Here is a 15526-nt window from a genome sequence, read left to right on the forward strand (position 1 = left end):
ATCTGTAGAGGAGTGACTGCAATTGATATTGAGAAATTTTAGGACATTTGAAACCCTGTCTGAAAATATGTATTGTGTATTCAAACAACAGCAATTCAAAATTAACACTTTTGTTACATACTGTACATCACACAGTTGTAGTCATTATTGTAATCCTCATTTTCACCAATGTAGCTAAAACACATTGTACGTGGTCATGTTATAAGTTACAAAAGCTTTTGGAAACAGAAAATAAACTTGATATCTAACTAGAATTAGACCCAGTGTCATTAGTTCTGTGCCTTCAAGACCCATAACAGACTTCTGACGAAAGGGAAATCATTTAGCATATTAACTTTTACTTCAAAGAAAAAGAATGAAAAGAAACAACTACCATGGGCCAGCCCTATTTATTTTACAAGGAGAAGCTTAACTTTAAACACAATTCTTATTTAATAGTTAATTTCCCTGTTGTTCCTGTTGACATACTTGGCTGCTTTGTTATTTTATTATTATTATTGTTATTATTATTTTAATGTAGCTAATATAATTTATAATTTAATATAATTTAGTGAAAAAAAATCACTAACTATAATGTTTAAAAATGCTGCAAATTGATGTAGAAAATTAGAATACCTGAAATGATTCTATGTATTTTGAGACAAAAGAGTTTTGTTGAAGGTGATTAAATAAAAAGTTTTTCAATAAACATTGAATTTTGGCAAGGATAGTATTGGGGGTAAAAAGTTCCCCTGTTGCAGGAGCTAAAAGTCACAAAAACTGTTGGCAGGGGAGAAGGTGCAGACTGCCTGATTGACAATTAATTGCTTTTCATAACTGAGGGGTAATACATTTATTCTGAATGATGTGTAGAGCCTGTCCATATTGACTGTTCAAATCATAATCAATGTTCAAATCATTTGTGAAATGTCTGTGGCAACATTTTAGATTAAAGATGTACAATGTTACAAAAGCCAAAAGTGGAAATTAACAGGAAATATTGCACCCTTTGCTGGAGTGGTTATTTTGAATATTTATTTAATGCAGGAAAAAAATACAATACAAAAAAAATGAAATAAAAAAGTTTTTAAAAGTACAGTGACCAATTGTGCAATATCACTAAGTATGCATATACTGTATAAGTATAGATATGTGTATACTTACAAATTACTAGATACAAGTATACAGATAAACTACTATTCAAAAGTTTGGGATCACTATGAACTTTGTATGTTTTTGTAAGTAAATTATACTTTTATTAATCAAAGATGCTTTAAATTTAACAAGAAATGCAGTAAAGAAATTTTTGTTAAAAATGACTAATTTAATTAAAATAAATGCTGTGTTCAAGAATCCTACACTTGCAGCATTGACACCTCAGGCATTCCTAGCAGTCAGTTTATTCTAGATCTTCAAGTGAACACCTTTCACTGACCTTATCGTCAAACGTTGAACAACAGCTCAACATCTCAAACTTTGTACAGAATAGAGACATTTGAATGGATTAATCATTTATCAGTTCATTATTTAAATTGCATGTTCTATCTTTTTTCCTATTAGCCAGTGTCAGGCACTTTTTTTCTTTTAAGTCTACCTAAAATTCTTCTCTTCTAAATGTTGCAGAATAAAACTGGTATTTGCATGTACAGGTCTAGGATTTGTGCGGAGTTATCTAGAGAGTCTGATGGACTTGTGTACTAGTTGTGCATCTGGCTTGTCCATTTCTCTGTTAATTCAGATTGTTTTATTCTTTAAAGTAGTGGTGCATGGAATAGCCTTCATCTTCAAAAAGAAAAATAGACTGACTTTCTTGATAAATGTGTTTCTTTTTAGCCAGTTTTCAAACCAATGTCCAGGGTAAGCAAAGTGGCTTGCAGTAAATAAAAAAAAAGTGACATACTACACTGTGATGTTCAGGTTAAGTCATGTGGTTTTATTGTCGTTCTACCATATACAGTTAGTACCAGTCTCTGAGTATTGAGGAGTCTGATAGCTTGGGGAAGAAGCTGTTACACAGTCTGGCCGTGTGGGCCCGAATGCTTCGGTACCTCTTGCCAGACGGCAGAAAGGTGAATAGTTTATGTGAGGGGAGTGTGGATCATCCACAATGTTGGTTGCTTTTTCTGGATGCAGCGTTTAGTGTAAAGGTCTTTGATGGAGGGAAAACAGACCCCGATGATCTTCTCAGCTGTCCTCACTATCCTCTGCAGGGCTTTGCGGTCCAAAATGGTGCAAGTCCCAAACCAGGCAGTGATGCAGCTGGATGCTCTCAATAGTCCCTCTATAGAATGTTGTGAGGATGGGGGGTGGGAGATGTGCTTTCCTCAGACTTCGAAGAAAGTAGAGACACTGCTGGGCTTTCTTGGTAATAGAGTTGGTGTTGTGGGACCAGATGAGGTTCTCCGCCTGGTGAACACCAAGGAATTTGGTGCTCTTGATGATCTCCACAGAGGAGCACTTTATTATATATATATATATATACACACATACATATATACAATTTACTGTCTTGAAGCAAATCTCATTTGAATTCTTACCTAACCCTTAAAAGTAGATTATTTTATTTATGTATCGCAAGGGGACTGTATATGCTGCTTTTCATGTGACAAAGTAATGTGATGAAGCTGGAAAATGTATTTTTAAGTAATAAATAAAAATAATTTGATGATTTGATGCAGAATAACCATCAGCCAAGTTATGTCCATATTACATAGTTTCTTACAATAATGGTATTTAAGGGAATCAGAAATCAAGATGATTTAAGATAGATATTTGTGCAGTGTATCAGATACAGGTCAGTGTAGGCTGCCCTTCCCCACACACCTGATCACTGCTGCCTATCCAGAGCAAAACTTCACATGCAAAAACTTCACAGCTCAAAAAATTGAAAAAAGCAAGAAAAGTAGACATGCTCAAAAAGGGAAAGAAAATTAGACGTGCTCAAAAAAGATAAAGTAGATATACTCATAAGAATATTGATAATTTAAATTATTGTGTAAATAAAGCAATTAAAAAGAAATGTTACTAGACACTTTTCCACTTTTCTAACTTTGTATTTAATGGGAAATGCCATTGATTTATTAGAATGAACAGAATATAAGATTGCAAGTGAAGTGTAAGTTTGGAGACACCTCAATTAACCCCCTCCCCACTCTGCTTTCACTCAGAAGCACTTGATTTGCCCGCGGAAAAGTCTTGAAGGGGGATGGGCGCTCGCGCTGACCGTGAGATGCAGTGACGTCACTACACAGTAACGCGATGAGATTAATTATGTTTTGAAAGACATTTGATATGTGGCGTTTTTTCAACTAAAAGAAAAAAGTAGAATGTCAGTTTTCATGAGAACATGAGATTATGTATGTATTACCCAATTCGTTTTTTGCATTTAAATGTCGTGTGTTTGCACTAAAACATTACATTGTAAATCATTAGTGAGTAAATAAAAATAGAGTGGTTTTGGTTAAGCACTGGGAGATTTAAAATCGTATGTCCAAAATGTTTTTCTAATCCCGATCCTTATCTGCCACACTACCCCCTCCCCGTTTACCGAGAGTTACCGAGAATTACCGAGACGGAGGCGGCGCGAACGATGCAGTGCAGTCAATTGGATTGTACTGTAATTTAGATATTAGTTTATTAAAGATAAATGTATAAACAATATTTAAAATAGGGAAGGTGATCGACACATAAGCACGTGTCTTTGCAAAGCAATCATTGTCTTCTCAGAGAAGGGGACAAATATTTACATTTATTAACGTTTTTAGTATGTGTATGCACCTGGATGTATTCAATGAAAATATGCCTGTAAAGGATGTGTTAAAATCGAAATCGCTTGATTTTATTAGTGATCTTTTTAAACATTGTATTCCCCACTTCAATTATTTTGGTATCTTTCAGCCGCGCGGGAAGCACCGCACCCCTCCCCGCCTCAATGAGAGCAGTACAGAGACGAGCAATGAACAGCACAACACTTATTATATTTTTCATTAACACTTTGTTATTTATATATATATATATATATATATATATATATATATATATATATATATATACAATACACACACAATATATATATATACAAATATATATATATGTATATGTGTGTATATACTATAATTATATTAAAAGACATGGAGATTAATTTACTGTCTTGAAGCAAATCTCAGTTGAATTCTTACCTAACCCTTAAAAGTAGATTATTTTATGTATTTATTGCAAGGGACTGTATATGCTGCTTTTCATGTGACAAAGTGATTAAGCTGGGAAATGTATTCTTAAGTAATAAATAAAAATAATTTGATGATTTGATGCAGAATAACCATCAGCCAAGTTATGTCCATATTACATAGTTTCTTACAATAATGGTATTTAAGGGAATCAGAAATCAAGATGATTTAAGATAGATATTTGTGCAGTGTATCAGATACAGGTCAGTGTAGGCTGCCCTTCCCCCACACACCTGATCACTGCTGCCTATCCAGAGCAAAACTTCACATGCAAAAACTTCACAGCTCAAAAAATTGAAAAAAGCAAGAAAAGTAGACATGCTCAAAAGGGAAAGAAAATTAGACGTGCTCAAAAAAGATAAAGTAGATATACTCATAAGAATATTGATAATTTAAATTATTGTGTAAATAAAGCAATTAAAAAGAAATGTTACTAGACATAGCCACTTTTCTAACTTTGTATTTAATGGGAAATGCCATTGATTTATTAGAATGAACAGAACATAAGATTGCAAGTGAAGTGTAAGTTTGGAGACACCTCAATTAACCCCCTCCCCCACTCTGCTTTCACTCAGAAGCACTTGATTTGCCCGCGGAAAAGTCTTGAAGGGGGGGATGGGCGCTCTCGCGCTGACCGTGAGATGCAGTGACGTCACTACACAGTAACGCGATGAGATTAATTATGTTTTGAAAGACATTTGATATGTGGCGTTTTTTCAACTAAACGAAAGGTAGAATGTCAGTTTTCATGAGAACATGAGATTATGCATTTTTAGCATTTAAATGTATTGTGTTTGCACTATAAAAATACATAGTTGGCAAAATCTGTATCAGAATAAGAAAAAAAAGACGTTATCAGAATATTTGTCTAAACATTTAATTTCAGAAAAGCTTCCTACAAGACTAAACATACTATTTATATCGTATATGGCAGAAATCGTTAGTATGAATGTGTGTCATTGCGAGTTTAACACGTGACAAACCTCGTTTTCCGGGAATTCAGACACGTGACAATGACGTCTAATGGAGCGAAGACAGTTTTTCCCGCGAACGACAACACTGAACACGCTCATTAAGGAAGAAAAGGTAAGATGTCTTTTCATAAAAATATACAATAAGAGATTCTTGACTAATAAATCGATGTTTAGCGTTGTATTCACTTGTGTTCTTCATGTCAATTGTTAGTTGAACCTGTTTAATTATGAAGTTGACGATTAAACAATTAAGCCAATTAAGTTTGTGCTTTCCCACTAGTCACATTTGTGTATTGATGGATATAATTCAGTGTAAATCTTAGAAATGCATTAATAGCAGTACCTAAGGTACCAAATTTGCTATTTGTATTTTAACATATTTTGCTTTGAGGACATTATCTTTCTGTGGTGAAGTAGAAATGAAATAGTTTGGTGTATATCATTATTTATATCTTACCTCTTACTGTAATACTCCACAAACATGGAAGCAAAGTGTGATCACAGTTGTGACCAGTGGGATTAAACCCCAATGTAAATCAACATTCTGTCATTATTTAATTTGGAGTCTCTCTCTCTCTCTCTCTCTCTCTCTCTCTCTCTCTCTTTTTGATTGAACAATTCTTTCTAAGATATTTTTTACATTGTAATTATGCTTGTTTATTCCATTAATTTTATATAATCGTTTTTTCCCTCATGAAAATTGCCCTATGTGTGGAATTCAGCATGCTGGCTATCCGTAAAAGACGTAGAAGACCTCAGCAGGATGCTGAAGATAACATCATATTTGAAACTGAAAAGCCTGGTCTTCAAGAGCAGTACATCAGCAAATATAAAGGCAAGACAATTCAAATATAAGTACTTTGGATTACTTTTGTATTGCAGCTGAACTGTTGAATTAGTAAAATGTTAGTACATTTCAGATATTTCCATTTTTACTTATTAAATGAGATTGCAGACACCCTGTAACAGTAATCAAAATAATGTTTTTTTCTGCTTTAGGCCGTGGCGTTTTCACCACTGAATCTTTCTGCAGAGGAGACTTTGTTCTTGAATACAGAGGTGAACTTCTGAGTTCAAAGGAGAGTCTTGAACGAACTAAAAACTACACTGAAACTGAGAGCACATTCTTGTTTGATTTTCAGTGGCATGGAAAATATTGGTGGTAAGTACATCAAGAACTGTTGACTTGATGTAGCAGGGAAGCTCAAAGAGATCTTTTTCTTCAAGAGAGTAAAAGGGCCAATTTTACCAATAATGATCATTCTCTCATCATTTACTCATTCTTATTCTATCTGACTCCCAATTTAAGTCATCATTCCCTATAAATCTTTATTAATGAATAACTCCTTTCACATTTGAAATGTAGAGTGCTCTGCACATGTGTCAAGTGCAAACAACCAGTAAACCAGCTTCTCTCATGAACTACAGCGGAGGATTTATAGAGAATAATGACATATTTGGGTTGAATTCTCACCCAAAGCTAATTTTATCACTTCAGAAGACATGGACTAAACACTTGAGAGGTACAGGTGCATCTAAAAAAATGTGAATATCATGGAAAAGTTAAAAATTGGAACTTTCATATATTCTAGATTCCTTACACATGAAATTTTTTTTTTTTGGTTTTAATGTTGATAATTACAGCTTACAGCTCATGGAAATAAAAAATCCAGTATCTCAAAATATTAGAATAAAGAATTTATAATACAGAAATGTCAACCTTCTGAAAAGTATTTTAATTTATGCACTCAATACTTGGTCAGGGCTCTTTTTGCACAAATTATTGCATCAATGTGGCGTGGCATGGAGGCAATCTGTCTGTGGCACTGCCGAGGTGTTCTGGAAGCACAGGATGCTTTGATAGCGGCCATCAGCTTGTCTGTATTGTTGGGCACAGTAATACCATTGTTAGAAAACCAGTTACTTGTAGTTCTGGCTCTGTGGGCAGGTGCCAAGTCCTGCTGGAAAAGGAAATCAGCATCTCCAAAAACCTTGTCAGCAGATGGAAGCATGAATTGCTCTAAAATATCCTGGTAGACGGCTGAATTGACTCTCGACTTGAGAGAAAACAGTGGACCAACACCAGCAGATGACATGGCACCCCATATCATCACTGACTGTGGAAACTTCACACTGGCCTCTCCACTGAGCAACGGTCCAGTTCTTCTCCTTTAACCCAGGTAAGACGGTTCTGGCGTTGTCTCTGGTCTTGGAATGGAACAGCACTCATTCAGCAATGACCTTCTGTGGCTTACCCTCCTAGTGGAGGATGTCAATGAGTGTCGTCTGGACAACTGTCAAGTCACCAGTCTTCCCCATGATTGTGGTTGTGTGTACTGAACCAGACGGAGATTAAAGGCTCGGGAAACCTTTGCAGGTGTTTTGAGTTAATTAGCTGATTAAAACTCTTCTCAGGTTGATATTTCTGTATTATAAATTCTGTATTCTAATATATTGAGATACTGGATTTTTTATTTCTATGAGCTGTAAGCAGTAATCATCAAGATTGCAACAATAATTTTTTATGTGAAATGAATCTAGAATATAGAAAGTTCCACTTTTTGAATGAATTTTCCACAATATTAAATTTTTTTGAGCAGCTGTATGTTTTCCCTTTATAACCTTTTTGAGCTTGAAAGCTTTGGACTCCATTGGCTTACATTGTAAGGACCAAAACACGTCAAAAATGATTACCACAGGAGACAGAAAGTCATATGAGGGCGAGTAAATGATGAGAGAATTATAGTGAACTGTGCCTTTAATATAAAACAGACTGTAGATGTGAAAAACACTTCTGTATATGTCTTGCATACATTTAATGGTAAGTGTGTGTGTTTATATAGTATGGATGCATCCAAGGAAGACAAGTCCCTGGGAAGACTTGTCAACGATGAGCACAAAAATCCAACTTGCAAAATGAGAACTGTTGAAGTGAAGAAAAAGCCTCATCTTTGTCTATTTGCTGTACGAGACATTTTACCAGGTGAAGAAATCACTTACAACTATGGCGACTCGGACTGGCCGTGGAGAGCCAAGGTACCATAAAAGAAAATGCTAGAATTCATAAGCAGCAATATATGATGCCTTTTTCCTGTCATTAATTGCTAATGTGTTTTGCGGTCTCATATTTCTCCAGTCTTTAAATGAACCGTCAACAGAATCCAGTGATGTAAAATCAGTCAGCAGTTTGGGCCCACAGAAATCGGTAAGTACAGTTAATTCTGCTTCACTCCTTGTAATGACAAAATGGGTAATTTTGAAGCTTAGAGGCCGGATTTTACAATGCATTAAAACAATATAACTAACTCTTAAAGGAGTAGTTTACCCTAAAATAACAATTCTTTCATTATATTCATGCCATCACAGATGAATATGACTTTCTTTCTTCAGCAGAACACAAATAAAGATTTTTAGAAGAATATCTCAGCTCTGTAGGTCCGTACAATGCAAGTCAACAGGTACCAAATTTTGATAGTCCCAATGTAATCGACACAACTGCAGTCCGGCCATTAATGTCTTCCCAAGCTAAATTAATGATGTTTATAAGAAAATAACAGAATTAAAAAGTTATGATAATCTTCACTTCTGGTCACATTCTTCCCTTCCACGACGCTTAATGTAAGTGTTAACAAGTCAAGTGAGAAGTGATACCAAATTTCTTTGACTTGTCCTCACTTTTCCCTCAACTATACCAGAGCAGTGCTTACCAAAAATAAAACAACTTCGTTAAATTAACAAAACATACATCTTACCTTTTGGCTCACCTCAGTGATGCTTAAATGTCTTTAGGTGCCACAGTTTTTAACATTGACAATGTATATTTTACTCTTGGCTTAAGCTAAATACCTCTTTTATATCTACAGCAGCGGTTTCAATCAAGAATGTCAAAGTTGCGACAACATCATGAAGATTGTTATAATCGCTTTAAAAGAGCAGAGACTGAGAGGAATGAGAGTGAAAAGAAACATCTCAAGCTATTGCATGATCAGGTCACTAAACAGCTGTCACAAAAGATTGCTCGGTGAGTAATATATATGAACACAGACGCATCACAAATAATTAACACCTCAATTTCTTTACAGGTGCTTTTTTGGTACTTTTGAGCCTTTCATTTAGTCCATATGATATTACTTCTGATTATGTTTTCCAGCTGTCCCCGTCACCCACTGAAGTATGCACATCTGATACACCATCACATTCACCACTTAATGTGCCGCAATCCTCATCACCTTTGCCCTGTGCTGCATCCACCGCAGGGAATGGCTTATCACAGGAACCTGAGCCTGTCTCATTAAGGGAGGTGGGTATACACATTTAGTAGACAATCTGTGGATGTCGCCATACCAGTTTAGCTTCTGGTACATGCACATTAATTTGTGTTTGTTTTATGCTTGGGTAATGCAGTTACTGCCTCCTAAAAATGAAATAGAACTCAATTTAAACAACTTTTAACATTTATGTACCCCCCCACCACCTGCAACCACACATACATTCCAGTGGTCAAACATAAAATAACAACAGACACGCATATAAACAAACAGTCCAAATAAAATACTTGATGACTTAAAAACATATACAATTAACCAACATACCCCACCTGCCCACATCCCTCAAATTTTTTTTTAAATGGTCAAAATTAACATAAATTCACATAAATTTGCTGGGAATAAAATACCCAAATACTAAATGCCCTGTTTGGGCCACTGAAAGATGTCAGATGAAAAGCTGTTTACGGGCAGTATGCTGTCAGAGCCAAAGTTTCAGATTTAGACCAGTTAAATAGAATTTAGACCCCAGAGCCTTGCCTGTAGGTAAGGGCTTAATTACCTCGCCAAGCTCCTCCAAGTTTATCTCCAGAATCAATAAAAAATGTTTGCTCAGTCAACAGTTTAGGGAGATCTAATGGTTCCACAAAATTTCTAATATCTTCATCAGTAGACGAAAACATGGAACTATAAAGATCAAGATAGATTTCTTTAAAAGTATTATTAATATCAATGGTAAATATTTCACCAGCAGCAGATTTAATTGAGGGAATGGTAGAAAAAGACTCTTTCCTTTATATATCTAGCCAAAAGCTTCCCTGCTTTGTCCCCGACTCAAAGTATGACAAAATAGTATTATATCTGTATTTCAATCGGGTCAATTCTCTGAGGCCATCAGACGACATTTGGCGCTTCAGCTCTGCCTCGGCACTTTTAATATTCCCTCCAACTCCACGAGTTCTCATGCTTTGGATTTTTTGATGAATGAGGCATACTGTATGATCCGACCCCTAAGAAATGCCTTAAGTGTCTACAAGCCACGCCCACAGAAGATAATGAGGACCAGTTGGACTCCATATAAACAATGATTTCGGACTTTAAAATTAGTTGGAACTCAGAATTTTGCAAAAGGGAAACATTAAAACACCAACTATATTCTTTTTTTTTTTTCTCTCTGTATGTGGCAACACCTTTAAACTCACCAGAGTGTGATCAGAGACTAAGATGTATAGTCCCTACCATATGGATTCAAATGTATAGACCCTACCATATGGGTTCAAAAGTCTCCAAATATCTGTAAGACCAAGATTTGTACACATCCTCTGAAGCGTAGATGTTGCTCTAGGGGACTTACACACTTTTCCTTTACTATGATCAAGGACTGAATCCATCAATAGATTAAAGTCTCCTCCCAACATTATATTGTTATAATGCACATTGTTATGTGCAGAAATATTAGCCAAAATCAACCTTTGCCCCTGAATTTCAAAAAAAAAAATAATGACTCTAATTTAACTTTAATCCGTTGGAGACATTTGAATTGTAGATGTTTACTTATCAATGTAATGACTCCCCTGCTCTTACTCGAGCCAGCACTAAAGAAAACATGTCCATCCCATATCTTCCCAAAATGTTCAGCTTCCTGCAGAAAACTTGTGTTTCTTTAAGAAACACTATATCCTATTTCTTACGTTTTTAAGAAAATAAATAACCTTCCTTCTTTTTATGGGGTGTCCCAACCATTCACATTCCATGTGGAGAGTGACAATCCACTCATATTAGTATTTGACATTAACATAGTAGAGAAATTAGATAAAAATGTAATTATAAAGACCACATTCCACATTGGTGCAACAATCAACCCCGAACTTTCCCCAGCAAAAAAAAGAAAAACATGTGCATTAACCCTGCGCACAACATCACCAATTGGTGTCCATCCCTCTAAACTCAAACAGTCCATGTACGCCTACGATAGTCCCTGCGACAAACTTGCCATCAGATTGCTCAAGTCCGGTGCTTCCACACAATTTTTTTAAACAGAATTACACATCAGAAGATCATCTATAAAACAAACTCCAGCCCATAAGCGGAATAAACACACAAAAAAAGTGTAGATTCATCCACTTAATTGTCTTGAAGGTCTGGGCCTGCACAAAACAAGCTCCAGCCGCTAGCGGAACCTGCACAAAGCATCTATTCAGTTCTTTGTGCAGTCAAACTCACTCCAATGTCCTGTAAGAAATATTCCACAAAACAAACTCCAGCCAACTTGAGGCATAAGCACCTAAAACAAGCAGATTCATCCACATGGCTTACTCCAATGTCTTTATGTAGGACAATGCTTGCTGTGACATGTAAATAGTATGCAGACATCCTTAGTATCTGTTCTCAATTTGGCCAGGAATATCAGTGCAAAAGTGATCATCCGTTGATGTCATCCGCTGATTCTATTTAGAGAACATGTCGACAATCAACAGAGCAATGAAAATTGACACAGCCTGTCTCTAAAATCCGAAATGATTTTAATTGTTTAATTTTCGATTAGCACGTTTTTAAAATCATGGTAAATGGGATACTGTTTAAAATATTTGGAAACTACCCAGCTCTATTCATCGATATACAATTAAATCATCCTATAAACCAGCCCTAGTGAGAACATGAGAAAACGGCACATTTTTATATAAAAATACATTCCTCTTGCGAATGATCAAATTCAATGCTGTCCCGCATTTTGTGTGTTCATCTTTCTGCATGTTTGTCTGTCAGTGCAACCAGGTGAAGCATTAGATATTTACATACAATGATATTAACAATATAAAAAAATCTCCACCAGTTGACACTTTATTTCTATATAAATATATACAGTATATCGTGGAGATGAAACGGCCACCCAGTCTTAATATCTCTATTAAGATAAGTCACTATTATTACATAAATGTCCAACCATAATTATTTGATAAAAATTTTTGTGCACTCAAATTCCAATCACATATTACTCTCCAAAGAAGGGCATTTTAGATTATTAGAGAAATTATGTGAGAGGTACGTGACATGCTATGCAGCATTTTTAATGCTTGTATGATAACCTGAAAGAGTGTCTTGCTTGTCATTACACTTAAGTAACCACAGTACAATGCTAATTAGATTTACAGAAACCACATAATGCCCATAGACTACTAACACCTTATCTTATTTAAAAGTTCACTCCCCTTATTTGAGCACTGAAACTTACTGAAATTGTACATCCTTATTTTCATCATGTGTTGTTCTCTTTTTCAGTACTCATGGAAAGCCCTCAGTGATTCAGATGTTACAGACTACAGCGATGTTGACTATGTACCCAAGAGCAGCTCAGACGAATCAGATGATAGTGCTTCTGGATATAGCATGGTTGAAAGTAGCTTAGATGAAGCTAATGAAAAGACTTCTGGAAAAGGTATGGTCAAAAGTTCTCTGAAAAATCCAACTTCACCTTTTTCACAAAGCTATAAAGATACAAGCAGTTCATCAGACACAGGCGTGACAACACCATCACCAAATGCTAAAGTGCAATGCAAAACCAAAGAGACAGACCCCTCTTCTGAAGATAGGTCTTTTATTCAATCAATGCCATCACCTGTGCAGGATCGCAAGTCATATAAGAAGCAGTATTGTCTTTATTGCTCTAAGCCTTTTTCAAAAATGGCAAGACACCTTGAATCTGTCCATCGCAATGAAGTGGACGTTGCAAAGGCAGTTGCGTTTCCAAAACATTCTAAAGAGAGGCGAATCCAGTTAAACCTCCTTAGAAAAAGGGGCAACTTTGCCCACAACACAGATGTGGCAAGAAATGGACATGGAGAGATGGTTGCCTGCTACCGTCCAAAAGAGAGCAAAAAAGCCAAGGATTTCATTCACTGTGTTTACTGCCAAGGGCTTTACAACAAGCGTAGCCTTTGGAAACATTTAAAGAACTGTCCTCTGAAACCTAAAGATGATGAATCCAAGGGCAGGAAAAGAGTCCGATCACTCTGCGCTCTGAAAACTCCAGTTGGTTTAGAAGTGAGCAAAGGTTTAAAGAATATACTTTCCATTATGAACTATGATGAAGTTTCCCGTGTTGTTCACTCTGACTGCTGCATCATGCAACTGGGGGAGCACATGTTTAATAGGATGGGATCTGATGTTAATAAACATGACTACATCAGACAGAAGATGAGAGAAGTTGGCAGACTTCTTCTTGAAGCAAGGAAGATTACTCGGCTAAGATCTATGGTGGACTTCATCATTCCAGCAAATTTCAAACAAGTCATTTCAGCTGTTAAAGTTGTATCTGGCTATGATGAAGAGAAAAACTGCTACCGCATTCCCTCTCTAGCTCTCAAACTTGGTCATTCTTTAAACAAGATCTGTAGTATTGTTGAGAGCAATGCCATGATGTACGGAGACCATCAACGTGCTGAGTGTGCTCGAGACTTCAGAAAAATACACCAGGCAAGATGGAACGAATACATTTCTGCTGGTGCTTTAACTACTTTAAAAGAAGCCAAGTGGAACACGCCTCAGATCATTCCTTTCACTCAAGATGTCAAAGTTCTGCATGCACATCTGGAAAAGAAACACAAACAGTTCCTAAGCAAGCTCAGAAACTGCCCATCGGCAAAAAGCTATTCAGCTCTTGCTAAGGTCACATTGACGCAAGTCATCCTGTTCAACAGAAGAAGAGAAGGTGAGGTATCACGAATGCTTTTGGCAGCTTTTAAAAGCAGGGATTCTTCTGAGCTACATGAAGACCTAGCGATCTGTCTTTCGGAGTTCGAGAGAAAGTTGTGTCTGCACTTCACCCGAGTTGAGATCCGTGGTAAACGAGGGAGAAAGGTTCCTGTGCTTCTCAAGCCTTCAATGGTTTCTGCCATGGAGCTGCTTGTTGAAACACGTGAGGTTTGTGAAGTCCCAGCTGAGAATCCTTTTCTGTTTGCCAGATCAGGAGCAATGCCTGCATACCGAGGAGGAGAGTGCATTTACAGAGCTGCTCAGGAATGTGGCATAAAGAATCCAGAAGCACTGTCATCAACTAAGCTGAGGAAACACATAGCAACCATGTCAAAAATCTTGAACCTTGATGAGAACGAAGCAGATCAATTGGCTGATTTCCTCGGTCATGATATCAGAATCCACAGACAATATTACCGCTTACCGGAGGGACGCTGCAGCTGGCAAAGATGAGCAAGGTCTTGTTAGCAATGGAAAAGGGAACACTCTCAGACTTCAAAGGAAAGACGCTTGATGAGATTGAAATTGACCCAAATGGTATGAGCATGCTTGCATGTCTATGCTAATATTTTTGTCTATGCAAGTTTTTTGACAGAAAATGTAAGAAAAAAAATTACATTTGAAAGTATGATGCTATGATGATATTATATTTTCATTCATCAATGCTTTCTTTTAGAACAATTTGAACCCCTCGTTAATGATATGTCAAGTGATGAGGAGGATTGCAGCGACCCATCTCAGTCAGCATCCCCAGAAGAGACGGCTCAACTGTCTGGATCACAAAAGGATCAAAGTAAGCAAAGTTTTAACCAATCATTTAATCACCAAGAATTACTTTTATATTAACTAAAGACAACAATCAGGGAGGCCAGTTCGGAAGTAAAAAGGTTGTTTTATATCTTGGGGTATGCCTCTGGGCTTTCTTTAGAGAAAATAGACTGCAAGTTTAAAAGAAAGTAAATGATTTAAATGTACATTCAGTAAGGTTTCAGCTGTTTTGCTGGCTTTTGTTCGGCTTCTATATTTTCACACATCTTTTTTTATGTAATTACAATTGTATTCATTAATCACAGAACATATGCATAGTATAAAACAATGCTGTTTATAAGAATATGACACAATCTTGTGTTTTTTATTACAACTAGTGCTGTCGGTCAATTAAAAGTTTTAATCGTGATGAATCACATAATTTTACATCATTAATCATGAATAATCACTGATTTTGAAAGTGCTAAAATTTTACCTTTTAAATTGAAATTAATTTTAAAATGTATAATGGGAAAGATCAGGGCTGTGTTTCCCAAAAAGAGCATTGGTGCCTACAGTATTT

The 15526-nt window shown here is 36.2% G+C and overlaps 1 protein-coding gene across 1 annotated transcript; it reads left to right on the top strand.

Annotated features, from left to right (window-relative positions):
* The first annotated feature begins 5859 nt into the window (after positions 1-5859).
* Positions 5860-14649, top strand: LOC127662261 (uncharacterized). Its single transcript, XM_052153391.1, has 7 exons — positions 5860-6014; positions 6179-6341; positions 8023-8215; positions 8316-8384; positions 9043-9200; positions 9284-9479; positions 12724-14649. The coding sequence occupies exons 1-7, from the start codon at positions 5873-5875 to the stop codon at positions 14647-14649; spliced, it is 2847 nt and encodes a 948-aa protein (XP_052009351.1). The 5' UTR covers positions 5860-5872.
* Positions 14650-15526: the final 877 nt, after the last annotated feature.

The sequence above is a fragment of the Xyrauchen texanus genome, chromosome 22, assembly GCF_025860055.1.
Source record: "Xyrauchen texanus isolate HMW12.3.18 chromosome 22, RBS_HiC_50CHRs, whole genome shotgun sequence".
NCBI lineage: Eukaryota > Metazoa > Chordata > Actinopteri > Cypriniformes > Catostomidae > Xyrauchen > Xyrauchen texanus.

Coding starts and splice junctions, on each gene's coding strand:
- LOC127662261 (XM_052153391.1), top strand. CDS start 5,873: ATGAAAATTGCCCTATGTGTGGAATTCAGCATGCTGGCTATCCGTAAA. Junction 9,201..9,283: donor CTGTCACAAAAGATTGCTCG/GTGAGTAATATA, acceptor GGTACTTTTGAG/CCTTTCATTTAGTCCATATG. Junction 9,480..12,723: donor AGCCTGTCTCATTAAGGGAG/GTGGGTATACAC, acceptor TCTCTTTTTCAG/TACTCATGGAAAGCCCTCAG.